The sequence below is a fragment of the Lotus japonicus genome, chromosome 3, assembly GCF_012489685.1.
Source record: "Lotus japonicus ecotype B-129 chromosome 3, LjGifu_v1.2".
Lineage (NCBI taxonomy): Eukaryota > Viridiplantae > Streptophyta > Magnoliopsida > Fabales > Fabaceae > Lotus > Lotus japonicus.
In genome coordinates, this window is record NC_080043.1 from 14,851,170 (window position 1) to 14,871,676 (window position 20,507).

At 37.0% G+C, this 20,507-nt stretch overlaps 1 protein-coding gene across 1 annotated transcript; it reads right to left on the minus strand.

The window, feature by feature from the left end:
• Positions 1 to 6,739: 6,739 nt before the first annotated feature.
• On the minus strand, positions 6,740 to 10,570 carry LOC130748850 (protein TAB2 homolog, chloroplastic). Its single transcript, XM_057602094.1, has 5 exons — positions 10,025 to 10,570; positions 9,842 to 9,911; positions 8,416 to 8,587; positions 8,023 to 8,166; positions 6,740 to 7,184 (listed from the first exon to the last, which is right to left on the minus strand). Exons 1-5 carry the CDS (start codon positions 10,525 to 10,527, stop codon positions 6,925 to 6,927), a joined length of 1,149 nt encoding a protein of 382 aa, XP_057458077.1. The 5' UTR covers positions 10,528 to 10,570; the 3' UTR covers positions 6,740 to 6,924.
• Between the last annotated feature and the right edge of the window lie 9,937 nt (positions 10,571 to 20,507).

The following is a 20,507-nucleotide window of genomic DNA, read 5'->3' on the forward strand; positions in this document are numbered from 1 at the left end:
GATTGATAGTAGGTGTACAACTTTTTACTCAGACAACTTATGAAAATTAAACTCTACTTATTAAATGAGGATCTCATTAGTTCAAAATTTTCTTTGAAACGCTACTTAATTTAAATATCATTTTCTTACTTTTTCCATAATAATTTAATTAACTTCTTTTATTATTTTTAATTATCAGCACTTTAATTTACTTGATTAATATGGTTAGACTTTAGAGTCAGTATTAGCTGATTGTTAAGAATAAGTGTGACCAGAACAAGTATATAGAGGAGAAGAGGTAGAGAGAAGCAAGAGTCTAGAGAGAAGAGAGCAAAAGAAGAGAGAATAATGTGAATGTGGATCGGTTGCTTGATGCAACCTCCTATATATTTATAGCATTAGACAATGGGCCAAGTATAGAGTACATGAGCTTGGCCCAATGGTCATCCTATTCATAACACTCCCCGTGGATGACCATCTCTTAAGAATGTGTCTCATTAAAACCTTACTAGGAAAAACCCAGTGGGATAAAAACCTAGTGAAGGAAAAAGAGTGCATCATTCTCTAGCTCGTCTTTGTACATTGCCTCATTAAAAACCCTACCATGAAAACCCAATGGGAAGAAAAACATGGTTAAGGAAAAAAGAGTACAATGCATTTTAATTGAGATCTTTCAGCATACAAACTCTGATATTTCGCACAAGCTTTTCAAATTTCGTTGTTGGAAGAGCCTTCATAAATAAGTCTGTCAAATTATCACTTGAACGAATTTGTTGAATGTTTATGTCACCATTCTTTTGTAGATCATGAGTGAAGAAGAGTTTCGGTGATATGTGCTTTTTTCTATCTCCCTTGATGTATCCTTCTTTAGCCTTGTGTGTCTGCAAGGTGATGGATGAATCTCCGATGTAGAATTTCTCATATTCAAATTTTGACAATGAAACGGAACCGATTAAAAGCATGTTCCATGTTGTCAATCAATGACCAATTCATAACCAAACAACTATGTAATATCCTTTTACACCTTTGGTGTACAGACTTTCAAGTCCAAAGACTCTTATATTTTTACAAATGAATTGCTTCTTTATTATGTGTTCAATATTCTCGCACTTATAATATTGAGCGCTACTTATCTGTCGACAATTTTTCGAGTTCTTGGTTCCTTATTTCAACTTGTAGATATATAATCGATTGAGATCTCTTTGTATCAATAATCACAGGTACCCGAAACCTCTTCAAGAGGTTTAAATAGTTTTCGTAATCTCTACAATTTTCATGATAATTTTCCTCATATCAAGACCATCTTCCTTCTCTAAGATTTATCTTTGGAACCAAGTTTAGGCATATCTTAGCCTAATAAAATTTTAATAGAGAAGGACATTTGCAGCATAAAAGAATCTAGAAATTCCTTTAGGAATCTAGAAATTCCTTTTAGGTCAGAGAATGCTTCCTTTGAACTGCAGGTTCATATTGTTGTGTGCGAATATATATATGCATTCAAAACAAATTTTCTGAGCTGCGTAGTTTTTCTCTCCCCCTAATGCCGAGAAATAACGATAAGTAAGATATGCAATATCTTCTGACAATAGCTCAAATTCATAGCATAATCTCAGCTTTCTTTTAATCTCATCTAAGTGTTGTCTGCTGGACAACGAAGAACACATAGCATAAAAATTTCTTAGATGAGAAATATTAGGTTCCTAACAATGAACCAATTGCAACGGAGAGAATTATAATGACTCATTGGCTTGATGCATATAGATGTTGCTACTAGCAACATCACATGTTCAAAAAATAAGGACATTTGTTCTCTTAATGATTGTCTAGCTATAAATAAGAAGCATTTAACTAAATATCATTGCCAGATCATTTTATATATGAACATGTGCAACTCAACATTCAAAATCATGTCACATACCAACTTGATCAAGGTTGGAAATTTTACTCTATCAAGGTTGATGCATCGATTAACATTGTATATGTGCACATGTATCACATCAAATATATTCAAGAATAACAGGGAATTCAAAACCCTCTATTTTGCCACATTTTAATTTTGGCATTGAGAACAACATCTGAGAATCATTATACTGAAGAATCTTATGCTCTTTCATGAGTGCTTATATGAATTCATAGACTTTCGCATCATAAGACTCGGCATGGTCTAATCGGTCATATGCCAATCACAATCACTTCTTCCATATGAAGAACTTCGCTAATCAAAATATGCTTCAATATTTCAAAGAATATTTTCTCGCATTTTGAATCCTTTAGGGATTTTCACATTTTATCATATTTTCATACTTTGATACCAGTGGTTGGGGGAAAAAGGAGAGCTCATAGTAGGAGAGTCTCTAAATCACACTTGAATCCTGAACTTCATCCCCCTCAAGTATGAGTTTCTACCACATTACCATAAACATTTGTTTGAGATTTTATCTGCCTCTTCTGGAGAGTCATCATACAATATCATTGCACGTCCTTCAGGGACAATTAATCATGCTTTCATAGCATATAACATATCACAACCTTTGTTATTTCATACGAAATATTTGCTTCAGGAAATATATAAATTGATCTAAAGCGCTTTTGCTATGGAGAACTTGTTGATGAAATATTTACTTCAGGAAATATCTCAATCACAATAATATATAAATTGATCTAAAGCGCTTTTGCTATGGAGAACTTGTTGATGAAATATTTACTTCAGGAAATATCTCAATCACAATCATACCTAAAATTGATTCAAAATGCTTTTGCAATGAAGAACTTGTTGATGAAATATTTACTTCAGAAAATATCTTAATCATAATCATACATAAAATTGATCCAAAACGCTCTTACACTGGAGAACACGTTAATGAAATATTTACTTTTAAAAAATATCAAAATCACCAAAATAGATCAGAAATATAAATAAATAATTAGTTACAGTATAATAAAAGGAAATAGAAGAAGAAAAATAAATAATCTTAACGAAAAAAAAAAAATCCGCTAATGATTCATCAATGGCGAATAATGACTAAAAAAAATCAATCTCATTTAATGCCATTAAAAAACAAGGTTAATACTAATGATTGACAACGGCTAATTAAAAAGTGAATAAACGTTTTTTTTTTCTTAACACAGTAAAGCAACGGTTTTTTTTGGAATGCACAGTAAAGCAACGGTTAATACTAATGCCATTAATATCAATAATCGTTTTGAAAGAGGAGAAAAAAAAAAAACAAGCCCCTAAATTAAGCATTTTTTCATACAAATTAATAATACTTTATTATAGTGGAAAGTCAAACACCAAAGTTGGGACAATAACATAATATACGCATGGCCCATAAATGGAAGAAATATCATTCATCAAACCTAATGACGTTGGGTAATTGATAACCAAGAAAGAAAGAAAAAAAAAATCAAAACTGGAAATGAGTGAATCAGGAAACTATAGCCATAACGGAGCAAAAATCAGTATTACTTGGTTGAGCAAAACTCAGTATATTCCAACCCTTATCCAAGCCACCTTATTAATGGACCAACAAAGTAAATCTTTTCATGCATTGCACGAAATGCAACTATAGCCATAACACATAGTTATACTTTCACAATTTCTTTTGTAGAACATATTCCATGTTTATTTGTGTTTGAATCTTCTGAATTCAAATCTAGAATATATCATATTATGGATCTTCTGAAACCATATGTAAATTATGATATGAATCTTCTGGATCCATAAAGAGAGTACATCATACTATGGTTCTTCTGAACTCAGTTTATGAATTTCCAGGATTCATATCCATATTTTAAGAGTTAACTACGGTACTTCTGGATACGTTGACTATGAATCTTCAGGATTCATCTTAAAAATTTGTATGTCATAAATCTATCACGATTTATCTTAAAAAATCTTATTCCATGAATCTTCAAGATTCATCTTAAAAACTTGTATCCCATAAATCTTCAGGATTCATCTTCAAAAGAAGAAGGAAGAAGAAGAAAAAAAAAATTATATAATATTATAACCTTCCACATGGGTGTGGTACCTACTCGCTTAAAAGAGAAGAGGAAGAGCTTAGAGTTATGGAGAGACTATCGTGCTGGTAACGTGTTAAGAATAAGTGGGACCAGAACAAGTATATAGAGGAGAAGATGTAGAGAGAAGCAAGAGTCTAGAGAGAAGAGAGCAAAAGAAGAGAGAATAATGTGAATGTGGATCGATTGCTTGATGCAACCTCCTCTATATTTATAGCATTAGACAATGGGCCAAGTATAGAGTACATGGGCTTGGCCCAATGATCATCCTATTCATAACACTTATAAGTTTTTTTTTCCTTCGAAATCCAAATATATAGATATTAGATAGGGAGCAAGTAAGCAAGAGAGACTCTGACCCAAAACCAAAAAACGAATACAAAGACCTAGCAAAAACATGTCAATCAAGGGGAAAAAAGAAAATAAAAAACCTTAACAGTCCAAAGGAAGACAACCCCTAACCTTTGAGGAAAAACAAACCTTAATCCAAAGAGTCTAAAACTAAACGCTTGTACAAAAATCAAAACCAAAAAACAAAAGAAAGAACACCTTAATGCTCAAAGCAGCACAACTCTGCCAATTCCATTTTAAAATCTCGGATAGTTTCCTTGTCGCTTTCATTTAAATTCAACCTACAAACTTACCAACAAGTCACGTCTTCTTGACCCGTATAAAATAACCACATCATGGGCGTATCCAGGATTTTCTTATTGTGGGGGTGTTAACCCAAAATTTGGCTCCAGACTTGTCGACACAAGCTAGTCGAGAACTGGTTTAGGAAAAGCTAGAAAAGCACAAGTTAAGTTGATGGCAGAATTCGACGAATGTGGTGTTAAAAGCAGTTACTAGAAAAGCGGGCAATTGGCACGTGCGTGTACCCACGTTGTAACGCTGCAACAGAAACAGTTAGAAGAGCGTATCTCCACCCACGATGGCCACCCACGATGTAGGCAAACGGTTAAGGTGCGCCCTTCCCACCACGACACACAGAGCTTCCGGAGCAAGTAAAGAGATCGTGGGAAGGGTCAAGCCCACTAATCCATCCAGCAAAGGAAAAACCGCCAAGGACATGTGAGACAATGGAGCACTATAAATAGAAGAAGCTCATTCAGAAAAAGGGTTCCCAACTCAACTCCAAAAACTCACTAGAAAGCTCATATGTCCGCATCAAAGAGACTCCACGAGCCTAACGTGATCATGAAGGAGTATGTTGCAGAACCAGCCATTTACAATTCCTGCATTTAATGCTTTAAACTTGTTGTTTTGTCCATTTGAATTTCTGTCGATTTCCTTTACTTGATGTAATTTTCAGTTTTTCGACTTTCTTTGTGTACTTTGCCTTTTGTTTAATGAAATTCAGTTCCCAGAACTCTTGAATATTTGTTTTAAGTTACGAACTCAACCTTTGACATTTGTTTGTCGAGAATCACGTTTCACACACAACACTTTGACAAGACGTTTTCCCAAAAGAACCCCTTACTCTTAAACTTTTTCCAGTCGAATTTGGAGAATGTTTGTTTACCAAATATCACCGTAAACAGGGGGCGAAATATAAGACTAAAAAAATCTTCATTGAATATTATATAAACTTTAAATTATAAAAGATTATTTAAATACAACTCTTCGTTTATTTCATAGTATTAAATTTATCTATTATTGCATCAACATATATTTTTTCAGCAATTTCTCTCTCGATATATACAACTAATAAATTTCTGAGAAAATCATCTTCAATTTTGTTGCAAAGCCGAAGTCTTAACAACTTTCATTGCATAAAAAGATCGTTCTGTAGATGCTGTTGAAACAGGGAATGCCAAAACAAGACGTATCAATCTATCAACAAGTGAGAATATTGTTGTTTTTTCAGTTTCAACTAACTTCTGGTAAAACTCGGATAAACTGGAATTTTTTCCTAAATTAGGATTTCGGAAAATATCTGAATGATAATGTCTTAGTTGGAACGACAAATTTCTCTTTTCTAGCTCGGAAAAATCATCTACATGAAATTTCTCAACAAGCTTATAGATTTTCTTATTACCAAATGATTTAAAATTTTCCTTAGAATCTAAAGCTGAACTAAGTATGAGAAGTTCCGCTGCCTCTACATTAAGTCTTCTATTTAATTCAGATAGTTCCAAATCAATTGCAGAATAAAATACATATATCTTATAATGATGTTCCATATTTCCATCTTGTTTCTTATGACGACCATTACCCATAAAATAAAGGGTTTTAATGTCAAGAACTTCAACTTGATGAGCATCACAAAATGTTAGAACATCTTCTATATAAAAAAACCTATAGTCGGTGAACATTTCAAAATTCTTGGGGAGGGCGATGGCCCCTACCTAGATACGCGCCTGACCACCAAAGCATTAACTGAACCAGAGCCACCCACCATACAGGCCATGATTAAGCTTATAAGTTTGTTTGAATAAAATAGTTATTTATTAAATGAGATAATCTCATTAGCCAATAGTACTGTTTTTTTTCTTCGGAAAAGACCACAGAACTGTTTAGAAATAATTATTTTTGCCACAAAAATAATAATTATTTCAATTTTTCTTTTAAAAATAATTATTTCGAATTTAATATAAAATGAAAACGAACACTTTAATGATTTTATAACTCTAAATTTTTTCATGTTGAAAAATTCATTCATACTATCTCAATTCATTTCCTAAATATATTGTAAAGTTCGTATAAAATAAACAAATAATATTAAAAAAAAATTAGATGACATAATTTCAATATATTAATTCATGGAATGGTCAAATCTAGTTAAATTTTGACTGAGAATGGCAATTCTAGTTGGCCACTTCAGGTAGAATTTGATTCTGGGTTAAACAATTTCTGGAATTTAATGATTCTGTTGTAATATTTTTGTTCTCACTGAATATTCAACCATAATAACTGGTACAATTATACAGGTGGAGGTGGCAAGTCTAGTAAAAGCCAGAAGCCAGCACACTCTTCAGATTCTATGTCTTGTTGGATAGCAAGGAAATGCAAACCTCCACAAGCTTTCTTAGCTGCTTCCCAAGCTTCAGCTTCACTAGTTGTAGTGGGAGTTTTCTTATAGGTTGCATACACATACCGAGTAGAAATTCCAACTGAAAGAATCAAGCTACCACGAGCAGTGTCTGCTTCAACAGTACAAAGCTCGAAGCTATTCATAATAGCTGTGGCAGAAAATGGTGAGAAGTTTTTTATAAGGAGGATCTCGATAAGACACATAGTAATGAAAATAACCAAAATCATATAATGCAAGTAAAGAAATCAAATATTTAGGATTTGCAGTGCATTAGGCCAACAAAGTCCAATCTCAGGCGCCTGATGCCTACTTCTTTGGTAGACACGTTGCCACATCAAAGTGAAGTTGACTACAAACCTTCGGAAGCTTAACACTTAGGCAATATGGAACTATGAACTTTTGAAATACTCCCATCTTTTTAATAGTTCATAGTGTTATGCTATCTATGAATATTAAGAGTATCCACCAAGATATAGTTAACAGGCAAGATGCACACGCCACTAAGAGGAAACGCTAATTGATCTATTTGGTCTTATTTGTCCACAGATCTTATTGAGGACGCTAATCCAGCTTTTTTTGTCAACAGTTATATAGAGTTTTCAAAGTTTTAGTAAGCAAATTGACCAAATTATGGTATGAACTCTAATTACTGTGTATTGGAATCATAATTTTGCTTAGATAGCAAATTGTTTATTTGAATTTGTAAAATTAGATGTGCTCAAGTGCATATAAGTATTGATTACATCATTAGTATTTGAAGTTTTAATCCTTCATTGTATGACTCAAATTCTTAATGCTGTCAGGCAGCATATTTCAGTAGCTCTCAAATTGCTTGGCCCAAGATCAGACAGATAGTCACTGGCTTAGTAATTAATTGATTCCATGCATAAAAGCCATTTTTAAACCTAGGTAGTTTTTGAATGAAAAATAGTACAAGATGAATGTCTTTGAAACATGAAGAAAATATTGAAATCTCTGTTCTGTACCTGATAATACTGTAGCGCGAGAAGATCCAACCGCCAGTCCTGGGATCATCGTCTTATCATCAATTTCAATACCCATCAAATCAAGATCTAGCCCAGAGCCAAAGATCGTATTAGTCTGTAACGACGTGAGCTCCTCTCGAACAGCTTCAAAATAGGTTATTGAAAGTTAGAAATACATTCAAGGAAACTACTTAAAGTATTCATGAATGGATTGAAATCCTCTGTCCCCATTTGTGATCCCTTTACTACCCCCACCAATCAAATTTGTATGAGACACTATATACATGAAAGTTGCTGCCTCTGAACCTGAATAACAAGCGCCTGCTGTCTATATACATGAAAAACAAGTCATGCGATTGGGAACAGGTGAAATGAAAGGTGATGCTTCTATACCTGAGAAGGGTAATTGGACAAATGCCCATCTTTCGCCAAAAAGATCCTCTGGAAGTTTCGTGGGAAAAGGATTATCTAATGCCAAAAGGGGCGTGAATCCTTTTTGAAATCCAGGATGCTTCTTATATACAGTCTCGTAGCGCTCCTCTAGCCATAGAAGTAACGACAAGCACTGAGAAAGGATCAGATGAACCGAATAAAATATATGATGGGGCACCTCTGCCAAGGATATCAGAACTCAGTGAATCATTACAAAACAATATGCGACAAATACCATGTATTATCTATTTTTCTCATTTTAAGCATACAAGTAACATAGGCATTTCACCCCACAGATAACATCACAAAGACCAGCTTGGGCTACTTTGAGCCACTTAAATGAATTTTTAATCACCAAAAAGGGGAGGGGAAGAAAAAATGCATCATGAAACATTTTTGAGACACTGCAGAGGGTCCTTGTGTTTTGAGCAGTTCTATAAATCGAGTCACAGCATCAATGGCAATCTCATGCACCCCAAAAGAATCTTAATTTTCAATCTTTTAGTTTTATGTAACAAGTGACTCTTGAATCACTTCAAAGATGCTTCATAATTCTTATCACTTCATTGTTAAATTGAAACATCCTGAAGCACTCAGGTAATTATAGAGCTAGCTATATATGCAAAATTAAAAGACCCTTACTCCGTTCAGCTTGATAATAACAACTTGAATTTCTTATCTAAAAAATAAAAACAACCTAGATGAGTAGGCTTTACATTTTTTCAAATGAAATATTAACATATATATTACATAAACCCAAACATCAAAAAACTATTTTCAACAAATTGGTGTAAGTATTGATCTTTTTTGTTCCCATCATGTTTGCTTCTTTACCAAAACATTTAGACAATAGCATACTTGGAGCTTATGTCCTAGAAGGAACAGTTGAATATGCCTCAAATTACGATGGAAAGTTAAACTCGGAAAATAAACCAAGATTTTGGAGGCACAAACTTAGCACCAAACTGTGTTTGAAATTGCACAGTGCATCATAAAGTGACCACTACATCTTGATTGTGGCAGTCACCACAACTGCATTAAGTTGTAATTGAGGACCACATTGGCCAGCAACAACCACAATATAACCACAACTGCAATCGCAATTTAAAATCCTAGCACTACTTCCCTTGCCATTATTTTGGGATTCTGCAAATAAACATCTATTCCTATAAAATCCTATTCAAGTTATTGAACATAATTACTAATCACTTCTTCCCTTTCATAAGTTGATTAGATTATATCAACTCCTATTCTTATCACCTTCACCAAATGGAAAAGTTAAAGCTTCTCGACTCGCGCTCTGTCAGTAAATTATCAAACCATTAACTAACTAATTTCTACCAGTAACCAAGCTTATGCCACAGTAAAAATTGGAAATGATACACACCCGTTTACTAGGAACAGGTTTTATGCCAAGCTCATTACATGCTCTTGTAATAATTGTCTGCATCTGTGACCTACAAGACAACAAAACACAAAAACAATCAAAACTTCCCTGTTCCAACATGAACACTGAGCAAAACAATGTTTTCAACTTTAACTCCCACACACACATAAGCAAACAAGTTACCTAAAGAAGCGAATTTTCTTAGGCAATGGGAGACCCAAGTCATCACAAACAGAAACAACAGCATCCTTGAGAGTAATGCTATTTATCACATTGTTTGGAAAATACTTGGTGAACTGCAGCGAGAGCGTGCTGTCACACACAACCAGCTCCCAAAGCTTCTTCCCTCTAGCATCAAGAATGGGTCTAGAGCAGAAATCAAGCTCCCAGTCTGATATAGCGTCAGGGTCAGTTTCAGGGTCGAGGAAGCTCATTTCCGCAGTTGGGTCATCGTCTTCTTCTTCATCACCGAGAGTTTCCTGCTCTTCTTCCTTCTGGGTCGACAGAGAGGTTTCTGACACTGAATTGGCTCGAAAATGGATCAGTTTTTGGTGGCTGTGGTTGATGGAGGAAGGGATGCATGGGATTCTGATGGGTTTTGATGAAGAGGTGAGTTTTGTGGAGGGGTTGGAACGGTTGAACGTTGGAGTTCTGATACGTGTTGGGTTGAAGCTCAGAGTAGCCATGGCTGTAACTGGTGTTGTTCTTTGTGTAGTTGATCAGTGTTCTGAGGTAGTTATCCATTGCTAAGTTTACTTAAATATATTTGAGGTCCCTAACTTGTAAGAGAAATCGAATTGGGTCCTTGAATTTCAAATCCTTTGAATGTTGTTCCTGAATCAAATTAAGTTCTTCTGCCTAAGTGTCATCAATTTTAACCGGTCAACACTTACACATCATCTCTCTAATCCTACATGTAATTTTTCATATCAGCTTTATTCCATCTAATTTTTTAATCACTTCGAACCGCTCCTTTCACATTCTTCCACTTCCTCTACCTCCATCTTCCTCTTCCACTATATCTCAAACTTAAAAGCCCAGAACTTCCCAGAAATTAAATACCAAAAATTCATTTATTCATTTCCTCTTCATCATTTTGTACATACTTTCTACCCCTAAAATCCGGTACATTTAAACTGTTAGAGAAATAATATAAAATCATTTATGTGGCCCTTATCCAACAGTTTAAACTTGTGAGATAATTGGTTGCTTGACATGATATGGGTTGACGAGCGGGTCCGGCTCGTCAAAATGTGGGTTCGGTTGGGTTAACCTACTTTTAGCATTTAAGTTTGAACCCATATCTTGGCGGATGGGCAAGCTGGCTGACTTAGAGAATATTGTGAAATATAAAAAAAATTGTGCAATAAGAAATTTTAAAAAAATCCTCCACTTTTTGTATGTTGACATATGCAGAAATTAGAATCATCATAATGTTATACTTGTTCCTTATCTTAAAAGGTTATGAACTCAATAAAAAAGTCTCAGGAATAACGATATTAAACAAATATTTACCATGCGTTGTTATTAAAAACTGTAACTGTAACCTCAATAGCAACTATCAAGAGTAAGTGATAATGACATTCACCAAATCATTGCTAGATGTCACGTTTTCTTTGATATGCACTCACTTACTTTTATTAACATTACTAGATGTGTTATACAACTACTTCAACCAATAATAATGGGCCAACAATTATGAAAGTTTTAGACAAAGCATAACCTATAAATAAGGGTTGATATATCAAAAATGGGATGGCGGGTTGACCCAACCCTCGCCATATAACCCACCAAAATACGGGTTGGGTTGGCATGGCCCGCGTTTACTTTTGGGTACAAAATCTCAACCTAACAAACCAAAAAAGGTGAGCCAAACGGGCTGACCCAATAGGTCAAACCAATTTGCCACTCCTAACTCCAGGATTTAAATCCCATAGTGGTTAAATGCGAGTTCTCTTCCGAATTTTAAGAACCCAAAAAGCTAACGAAACACATATACATATCCATCATCAATAAAAATCCATCATCAATAATATACCATACACATATACATATCCATCATCAATAAAAATCCAAAGATCCAAACACATAGACATATCTATCATCATAAAAAAAATCCTACACATCACATAGATGTCAATACAAAGAAATCAACCAAAGGGTACATGTAAATGTGGATGTGTTTCCTATATTCCTCATTTGATGGACAAAGCTCGACGTGGTCTTCTGCCTGGTGAACTCCAATGCTTGCTATATACTGGCTTGTCTAGGTCCTCCAATGGGAGGCGCATCAGGTATTTCCAATACCTATCGCAGTCCCTCCTGTAGACGCCGCAGGGCTTCCGAAAAGATTGTGATTTGGATGTCAGGGAATAATGAGAGTAAAAGCATAACAATTATTTGTACATAAAAATATTGAACTCGCCACACCACCAATACTCAAACGTATAGACTCAGTTACGGTGCACGAATGTGATACTTGAAGATAACAAGTCATGTACTTGGGTGTTGTCTCGAGCTGTAGGAAAAGTAACCTGAACCCTGGGTGACTTGTGTGCTGAAAGGGTCGTACATGACATATGTCTCCTCTATATTGGGTGGTATGCCTAGGGGGAAGGGGACTATCAGGACGTACATGTACCATAAAGTATGAAAGCAAGACTTCAATGATGCAGATAACACTGTGCAGCATGATCCCAATGTATGTCTAAAAGTAAGAAAACATTAAATGAGAAATATGTAAAAACAATGCAGAATCAAACTTGTAAGTGCACTCTCATAACAGTGGCGGAGCCATGAGAACCTATGATGCAACCCCTTGTTAAAATTTATCTCATCCAACACCTCGTCTCACTGTCCACCAAGTTATCTGATACAAACAACTTGCTCTCGGCTGATCACCAACAACGTAAAGATCCTCCCGACAATCGGGATGTGTAGAGAGCATGACACATCATCCAAAGTTGCGGTCATCTCCCCAAAGGGCATGCAAATGGAGGAAGTCTCCTTGTTTCACCTCTCCACAAAAGTTGTGATAAGGCCCTTGTCTATCATTGTGTAAGAGCAAAACATGAGTGGATACAATGTAGATGTCTCTACTCTCTCAAACACCCTTAGGTAGCCCTCACAACTCAACTTCCCCAAATTTTTTCTACACGTAGCGACTATTAGATCTCCTCCATGAGAGTAACCCTAAAATTATGTTTAAACATCCAGATTAAACAAACTCGTAACAGTCATGAAAATATGTTCAAATGAAACAACCAATGCATACCGAGTGGATTTGTAGTAAGACATGCCACACAAATGGTGCCACATGATCTAGGTGGCTAATGAGCAATTAAAGATCACCATACCGTTTAGGAAAGGGTGGGTCCCACTAAATAACAAGTGCACCGTCATCATCTTGCTTAGGTGGTGACACAGGGTCCTACTAAGGTGGTACCATAGAGTGATACTCCCTATGACCAACACCATGAACTTTTTTCTCCACAATGGCCTCATCCTCCTCTGGTGGTCGACCTAAGGGCTGAGCAGCCTCCCATCAACATTACTGGTGCGACCCCGTCATCTGGACTAGAACTTGTACTCAAATCAGTGGCGGAGCCACGCTGAGACAGGGGAGGGCTGCAGCCCCCCCAAAGGTCACGCATTTCTTGTTATATATATGCAACAATGTATATATTTCCTATTTGAGTTTGTTGTCCTAGTGGTTGGTACTTGTGCTTTTTCACTGTGAGGTACCGTGTTCAAATGCTCTTCAAGTCATTCCATTTTGACAAACTTAATTTTTCTATTATTTCACTTATTATTACTTAATAACTTTTAATTTATACAATTAATTATTATAATTTTATTGCAAGAGGAAAGCTAATAGTCTTTTTTTGTTAAAAAAAACTAATAGCTAATAGTCTTAGAGCATAACATTAATATATAAATATCTCTAAAAAACTAATAACTAAAAGAATTATATTTTTTCAAGAGAAACATTTGAAAAAAAATGAATCAAACTTCAACATTATTAATATAACTTATAATAACTCTTTAATGAGTATATAATTTAATCATTATTTTTTTGTGTATATATGAGTCCATTCCAAATAAAAAACTTTAATTTATATTTAATACTTCATTTTGGCCCCCTTATATTATTTTTTCTAGTTCCGCCACTGTACTCAATGACCCACGTGTCCTAGCCATCTATGAGAAACAAACGTAAACAAACAATACACATTTAGTCTAACAAACTTTCTTAAAAAATCAATGAAGACAAAGTCTGGGTTTTAAAACCTAAAACAATTCAAGTTCCAATATGCTCCGGCATTTACAATTCATAACAAACAATCCATGTTTCCAACACGTTCTGAGTTATAAAAAGTGGAATGAACAATGCAAGGTCCAATTCGATTCGAGTTTCAAAACCCAGAACAGTCTAAGTTCCAATACCTTTCAGGAATTAAAACTCAAAACACAAATTTCGGTTTTTAAATCCTGGGAAATAAACCAATAAAAATTACATAGTATTCCGGGTTCTAAATTATAGAACACAATTAAAGCATTCTGGTTTCTAAATCCTAGTGAAAAAACCAACAAGAACTACAAAGTATTCCAAGCTCTAAATTCCAGAACATTATACAAAGTATTTCAGATTATAAGTCCTAGAACAATAAACCACACCAACTACTGAGATTTAGATCTTGGAACATCCTAAACATAAGAGCATGCAACTTATTTTAGTGTTTACAACGCGAAAAGCAAATAAAATTACGGGTATATATTAAAATATGGACGATGAAGCTCCACTTCAATGGCAGAAGCTCTTCATCGATAAGACGGTAAAAAAGGAAACGGAAAATGACAAACAAAATAAAATTGAAGGAGAAGATGGAGATGAAGCTTACCTCAACAAGAAAAAAATATAGCATGATGAAGTTCCAAGGAAGAAGATGATGAGCTTTGACGACAAGTAGAGGGACTTGGAGATCAAGAGTGAGAGGGAACGGGAATGGGAAAGGTAAATGGGTGGGGTTTAAAATGAAGGATGTGTATTTTGGAGTTTTGAATATTTGGATAGGGTAAGAATTTGATTGGGTAAAGTGTTAAATTTAAGTCCCAAATTAGATGAAAATAAGGGAATTGTTCAGCTATTCAGACTCCCCTTAAATGTGTAAAAATACTAAAATGCTCTTAATGAAAAAAAATATAAAAAATTCTCACTCACATTCTCTCTCCTTTCTCCTTACCTCTTTCTTTCACCACCACCACCACCATCACCACAACAACAACCTCCATATTCTCTTCTCTATCTCCTCTTTCCTCTTTCCTCCACCACCACCACCGTCACCACCACCTCTGTCACCACCACCGTCACCACCATCACCACAACAACCACCTTCATCTTCTCCTCTCTCTCTCTCTTTCTCTCTCTTTCTTCTTTTCTACTGTTAAAGTGTCGTTTTTAGAATTGCTGTTTTTTTTTTTCTGCAACCTAACACACTTTCAAAGTGAGACAGCACCTGTCTCACTTTCAAAGTAAGATTTTGAAAGTGATACAACACTTTCACCTGTCTCACTTTCAAAGTGAGATACCTGTCTCACTTTCAAAGTAAGACAACTGTCGCACTTTCAAAGTGAGAGAGAGGTCGCACTTTCAAAGTGCGTTCGACAAGGGTATTTTTAGATTTCTGAAAAAGTTTTGGGTCTGAATAGTTGTGGGGGGGGTCTGAATAACAATTCCCTAAAAATAAATGGTGGATAAAAGTCAAAAAAAAGGGATGGTGGATATAGTGAGGATGGTGGCTTTAGTTACTCTTGGCTATCTAACAGTACCCTTCCATTGTAGCCAGTTGTATGAGACTTATGCTCTTAAAAACTGAAATGTTTAACCAACACCTCATTTTACCTATATCTAGTAAGAAATATGAAGAAAAAAAAAACAAGGAGTTTTATTAGTATGTGATAAAAAAAAGAAAAAAAAAGTGAAAATGAGATAAAAGATAAAGTTGCATATGAAGGAACCACTATCCTAAAAATAATCGTTTAGAGAGAGAGAGAGAGTTTTTAAAGGTGCTTCAAGGCTGCTATAGATTCCCATCGGTGTACCTCTGTTTCGTTATTATTTCCTTCTTTTGTTTCACTTTTATTCCTTCGGGATTGAAGTATCACTTGTACTTCAATTCTTTTCAATGAATTTGTTCTGCTGATAATAAAAAAAAGGTGACCCCTAATGTGGACCACTTTTAAAGTGGTCTAATTTTAGACCACTTTTTTTAACCTGCTATAACAGGTCAACACATCTTTTTTTAAAGAAATTTAATATATGATAAATTTGTAATGATATTTTTTCTTAAAAAAAAATAATGTGTTGACCTGCTGTTTACAGTGGTTTTTGGTAAACAAATATCCTCTTAGTTCGACTAAAGGAAGTTTAGATTCAGGGTCCTTTTGAGAAAACGTTTTGCCAAAGTGTTGTGTGTGAGTTGATATTTTTCGACAACAATGAGCAATTTGAAAGAGACTGAATTTCATTAAACACGGATCAATTACATGAAGATCAAACAGTAACAAAGCGAAATGAAAACGACAGGAAACGTAGATTTCGACAGGAAACTACACAACAGGACTGATAATTGACAAGTTTAAATGCAAGAAAACTAAACAACTGGTTCTGCAACGTACTCCTCCATCATCACGTCTTGCTCCTTGAGTCTCATTGATGCGGACATTAGAGCTTTTTGGTGAATTTTTTAGAGTTGAGTTGGGAACCTCTTTTTTGACTTGAATTCTCCTATTTATAGAGCATGTCCTTGGCGGTTTTCTTCTTCTTCGTGGATGGGTTAGTGGATCTAATTCCCTCTTCCCACGATCTGGAGTTGGTTCTAGAAGTTCCCTGTGCAGTGGTGGAGATCGTGTGCCTCAACTGCTTCAACCTCTTCTTGGCCACGTATTCAACCAACGTGGTGAGACTTCGACTAGGTCAATGCTGCACATGTTCAATGTGCCCGTGTTTGTAGCAATGGTTCCCTTTGTCGAATTCGACTGCTTTTCTGACTTAGCATATTTTCTCCTGTCCTTTCTTTAGTCCAAGTTCGACTGCCTTGTGTGCTTTGGGCCGAATGTCCTTGGGCCAACAGATGCCCCCCAAAAATGTTGATTCTCGACTACCAGGTCTTGGAGGGATCAAGCATTTTTGAGTGCGAATTTCGAACGGAACTAATGGTCATTTGCGACTTTTGCCTTTCTGACTTCAAGTCCCATCAGAGATCCCATCGTTTGACTTTTGCCCCAATCAGAAGCCTTGGCGTCTGACTTCGTCTGTCATCTGCCGTCTCTATTCTAGGGCAATCATGACCCTTTTTTAGCCTTTGTGTTAGGGTTTGCGGTTATATAATAAAATAACCGTTGGATTTCAAAATTTTTATACACCCTCCTGTAATGCAGCTTCACGTCCGACTCTTCATTTGCCTATAAATACGCCATTGTTGGCCCTTTGCAAGCTTTACCGCTTTTCAAACACTTAAGCTTTGCCTGATTTTACTTGTGATTGTCTTCAATCATCCGGTTTTCTGCTTCTCTGGTGCATTTTTCTGAATATCTCCATGGCTTCCAGTTCTGACAACGTCATTCCCTTGGCCGCTGCGTGTGAGATGAACGAGGCCAAACACACTCCCATTCCAGACCCGCTGTATGAAGTGGAGAAAAGGGCTATCTGGAAATCTCAGGTATTCATCCCTATTTCTGTTAATGGCAATCTACGTGCCATCTTAGGTCCCCTGAAGAAGGCGAAGAAGGGCAAGCCTAATAGCCTTCCTGAGGGTTACGAGCAGTTTCACCCCAGTGTTCGTGGGGATGAACTTGTTCTTGCATTTCGACCCTCTTACCGCTTGCCCTTCCTGAAAGATCCCAAGAGGACTTTTAGGTCTGCACCGCCTAATCCAACTGCTGGTGAGGGAGCCTATTTGAAGTGGCTTGACAGGGTGGAGGCCAGTAAGTCTGGGCACTGGAAAGTCACTGGGATTTTCGACCTCATTCAGCTGTCGAGGTCGCCGATTTCTTATAATCCTGCTATGCTTTTAAGCTCTCCTTTCTTTTGGGAGCGGTCTACCAATAGCTTCCATGTCCCCTTTGGAATGCTTTCTCCCACTCTCCTTGATGTTGCTGCCATTACTGGCCTTTGGGTGGTGGGTGATGACTACCATTCTTCTGCTGCCCCCACCAATCCCATTGCCATTCCGACGGACAACGTAGCTTTCAGCAAATTTATTAAAGATCACTATGTCGAGAATGGAGAAGTTTCCGACGCTGAGCATGTCGCGTTTCTTCTGTACTGGCTTTCTGCCTATGTGTTCTGCACCAAATCCTTGAGGATTCCGGCTAAACTTCTTCCTTTGGCCAATCTGTTACATGAGGGTCGAATTATCGCTATGGCCAGGCTTGTGCTTGGCAATCTTTATCAGATGATCAATGAAGCGATAGCCGACATTCGAGATCCTAAGGTTGCGTCCTTGAATGCAGCCGGTCCTTTCTGGCTTCTTCAGCTTTGGATGAACTCGGTTTTCGAATCATTTCTCCCGGCCAAAAACCCTCCCCCCGTGGTGTCCAACACAAGGATTGATGCTTTCAGGCTTGAAGCCCTAACTCCTCTTTATGATGCTTCTACTTTTGAAGCTGATTTCAAGAAGTATTTCACTATGTTTTTCGAGCTGAAGCGTTTTTGCTCGAGTTTTGCGCCGTATCACAAACCTTCTTACGGCCCCCTGTGGCTGAAGAATTCTTATCCCAACCTTCCTGGCTCAGAGAACCTCTCTCAGCATCACATTGAGCTTTGGCAAACTATCTTATCTCCCAGGGTGTTGACTATTAATTTTGCCAGCAATGATTTCACTCTGTGTGGCTATAATCCTCAGCTTGTGTCTCGACAATTTGGGCTGAGTCAGGATTTGCCCAATACTTTGTTCGACAAATCCCTTGTCCTCTATCCTGGTACCATCACCAAACGTAGTGCTTTCGACACTACTATTGGCTACTACAACAACGAGGAGCTGCTTGGCCTTAGTCCTTTCAATTTTGCTCCCTCTTTTTACGTCACCCAGTCGTTTAAGGCTTGGTGGTCTGCTTATTGGCATGACATTTCGACACCGATTGAAGATTGCTTCCAGCACATAATGAGTATTTTTCTTTTGCAGAAGCAGGCCTCAAAGAAGACCAAAGGTATGCATATATCTGAGATCAACGCTTTCCAACAATTCTTCGGTGTCGTATACTTTCCGGGTCCTCGTCTTCAGGAAAATGTTGCCAAAGCAGCTCAAGTTCTGAGGCAAATGTGGGAAGCTAAAGCCAAGAGAACTCGATTGAGCATCCCCTCTGATGAGGATGATCTTTCTTTCATTATTCGAAAAACAGGCTTTAGGTTCCCATTACTGCCTACTTGTAAGTATGCTTTGGCCTTTCCAGTGGTGCTTCCTAAATGGGTTGACCACGTAAGTATCAAAAACTTTTACCATAGCGCATTGCCCCCTCGGAAGCGGGTGACCTGGACCAAGCATTACTTATGGAATTTCCCTCTCCATGTGCCGGTCGAAATCTTCAACCACATATCGATAAGAACGCTTATTGGTCAAGGTAATCATTTCGACCTGGCATCTTTGTGATACTTATGGCTTAATTTTCCTTTGTTTTTCTTTTGTAGCTGAGCCAATTCCGCGACCGACCCTTCAAGCTTCTCCCCGGGTGACTTCTGCTACTATCGAAGTTGAGGATGATGATGATGATGTTACTCTGGCTGATAAGCTCAAGATGCCTAAGGTAATACTGAAACTGTGAAGCTTTGATCTTTATTCGATATACACCTTTGTGATCTTTTGCCTTTTGCTTCAGAGTCGAAAACGAGGGGCCACACCTACCACTTCTGCAAGCCAGAAAAGGGCTAAAGGTGCTGGTGAACTTACTGTGGGAAATCCTTCCCCGGCTAAGTCAGCCAGCCAACGTGAGGAAATGCAGCAAGGTGGTGATCAGGGTGTTGATCAGCAAGCTTCCAGCCCTCTTCTTCAAGACACTACACCTATTCCTGTCGAGATGGCTTTGGCCAAGAAGACCTCCAAGAAGAGGTCTAGTCGTAAGTCTGGAAGCTCCTCTTCTCGCCACTCCAAAAGTTCAACCAGTTCCAGTCCTCTCAAAGAGTCCGACCCTAAGGTAATCATTATGATTCACATTTTGTCTTAATTTGCTTTCTTTTCTTCCCTCTCAATCATTTTCACTTTTATTCTTCAGAGGGTTGGCATGTCTAAGATGGCTGTGCCTCGAGCCACATGGTTTTCTTCTAAACCCCCACCAGTTGTCTCGTCTAGCTCTTTGAGCAGTTTAGAATCCTCGAGCTCGAGTTTGGACTCTAATGAGTCAGACCCTGTGTGGGACAAGTTGACATTTTACTTTAACTCGAAACCAATCGCTTGGCAACATCCTGGTTGTGAACCCTTTTATACTGAAGAATGTCGAGATAACCTTTCTAATTTTCCTCCGCAGGATGTATAGAACATGTCTTCCCCTGCTCGTGAAAAGAATGTGCCACTCGTCGAGGTACAAAGCGGTGAGGATCAAGTGCCCCCAATCATTCAGCCTGACTGGGTGATTGGTGATATGCTCCCACCAAAGACTGATGCTCCGGCCT

What these genes read in the sequence shown, in the direction of transcription:
- LOC130748850 (XM_057602094.1), bottom strand. Translation starts at nt 10,527, where the DNA reads ATGGCTACTCTGAGCTTCAACCCAACACGTATCAGAACTCCAACGTTC. An exon ending in AACCTGTTCCTAGTAAACGG is followed by an intron (nt 8,588 to 9,841) that starts GTGTGTATCATT and finishes ATCCTTTCTCAG; the next exon opens with TGCTTGTCGTTACTTCTATG. An exon ending in TCGCGCTACAGTATTATCAG is followed by an intron (nt 7,185 to 8,022) that starts GTACAGAACAGA and finishes TTTCTGCCACAG; the next exon opens with CTATTATGAATAGCTTCGAG.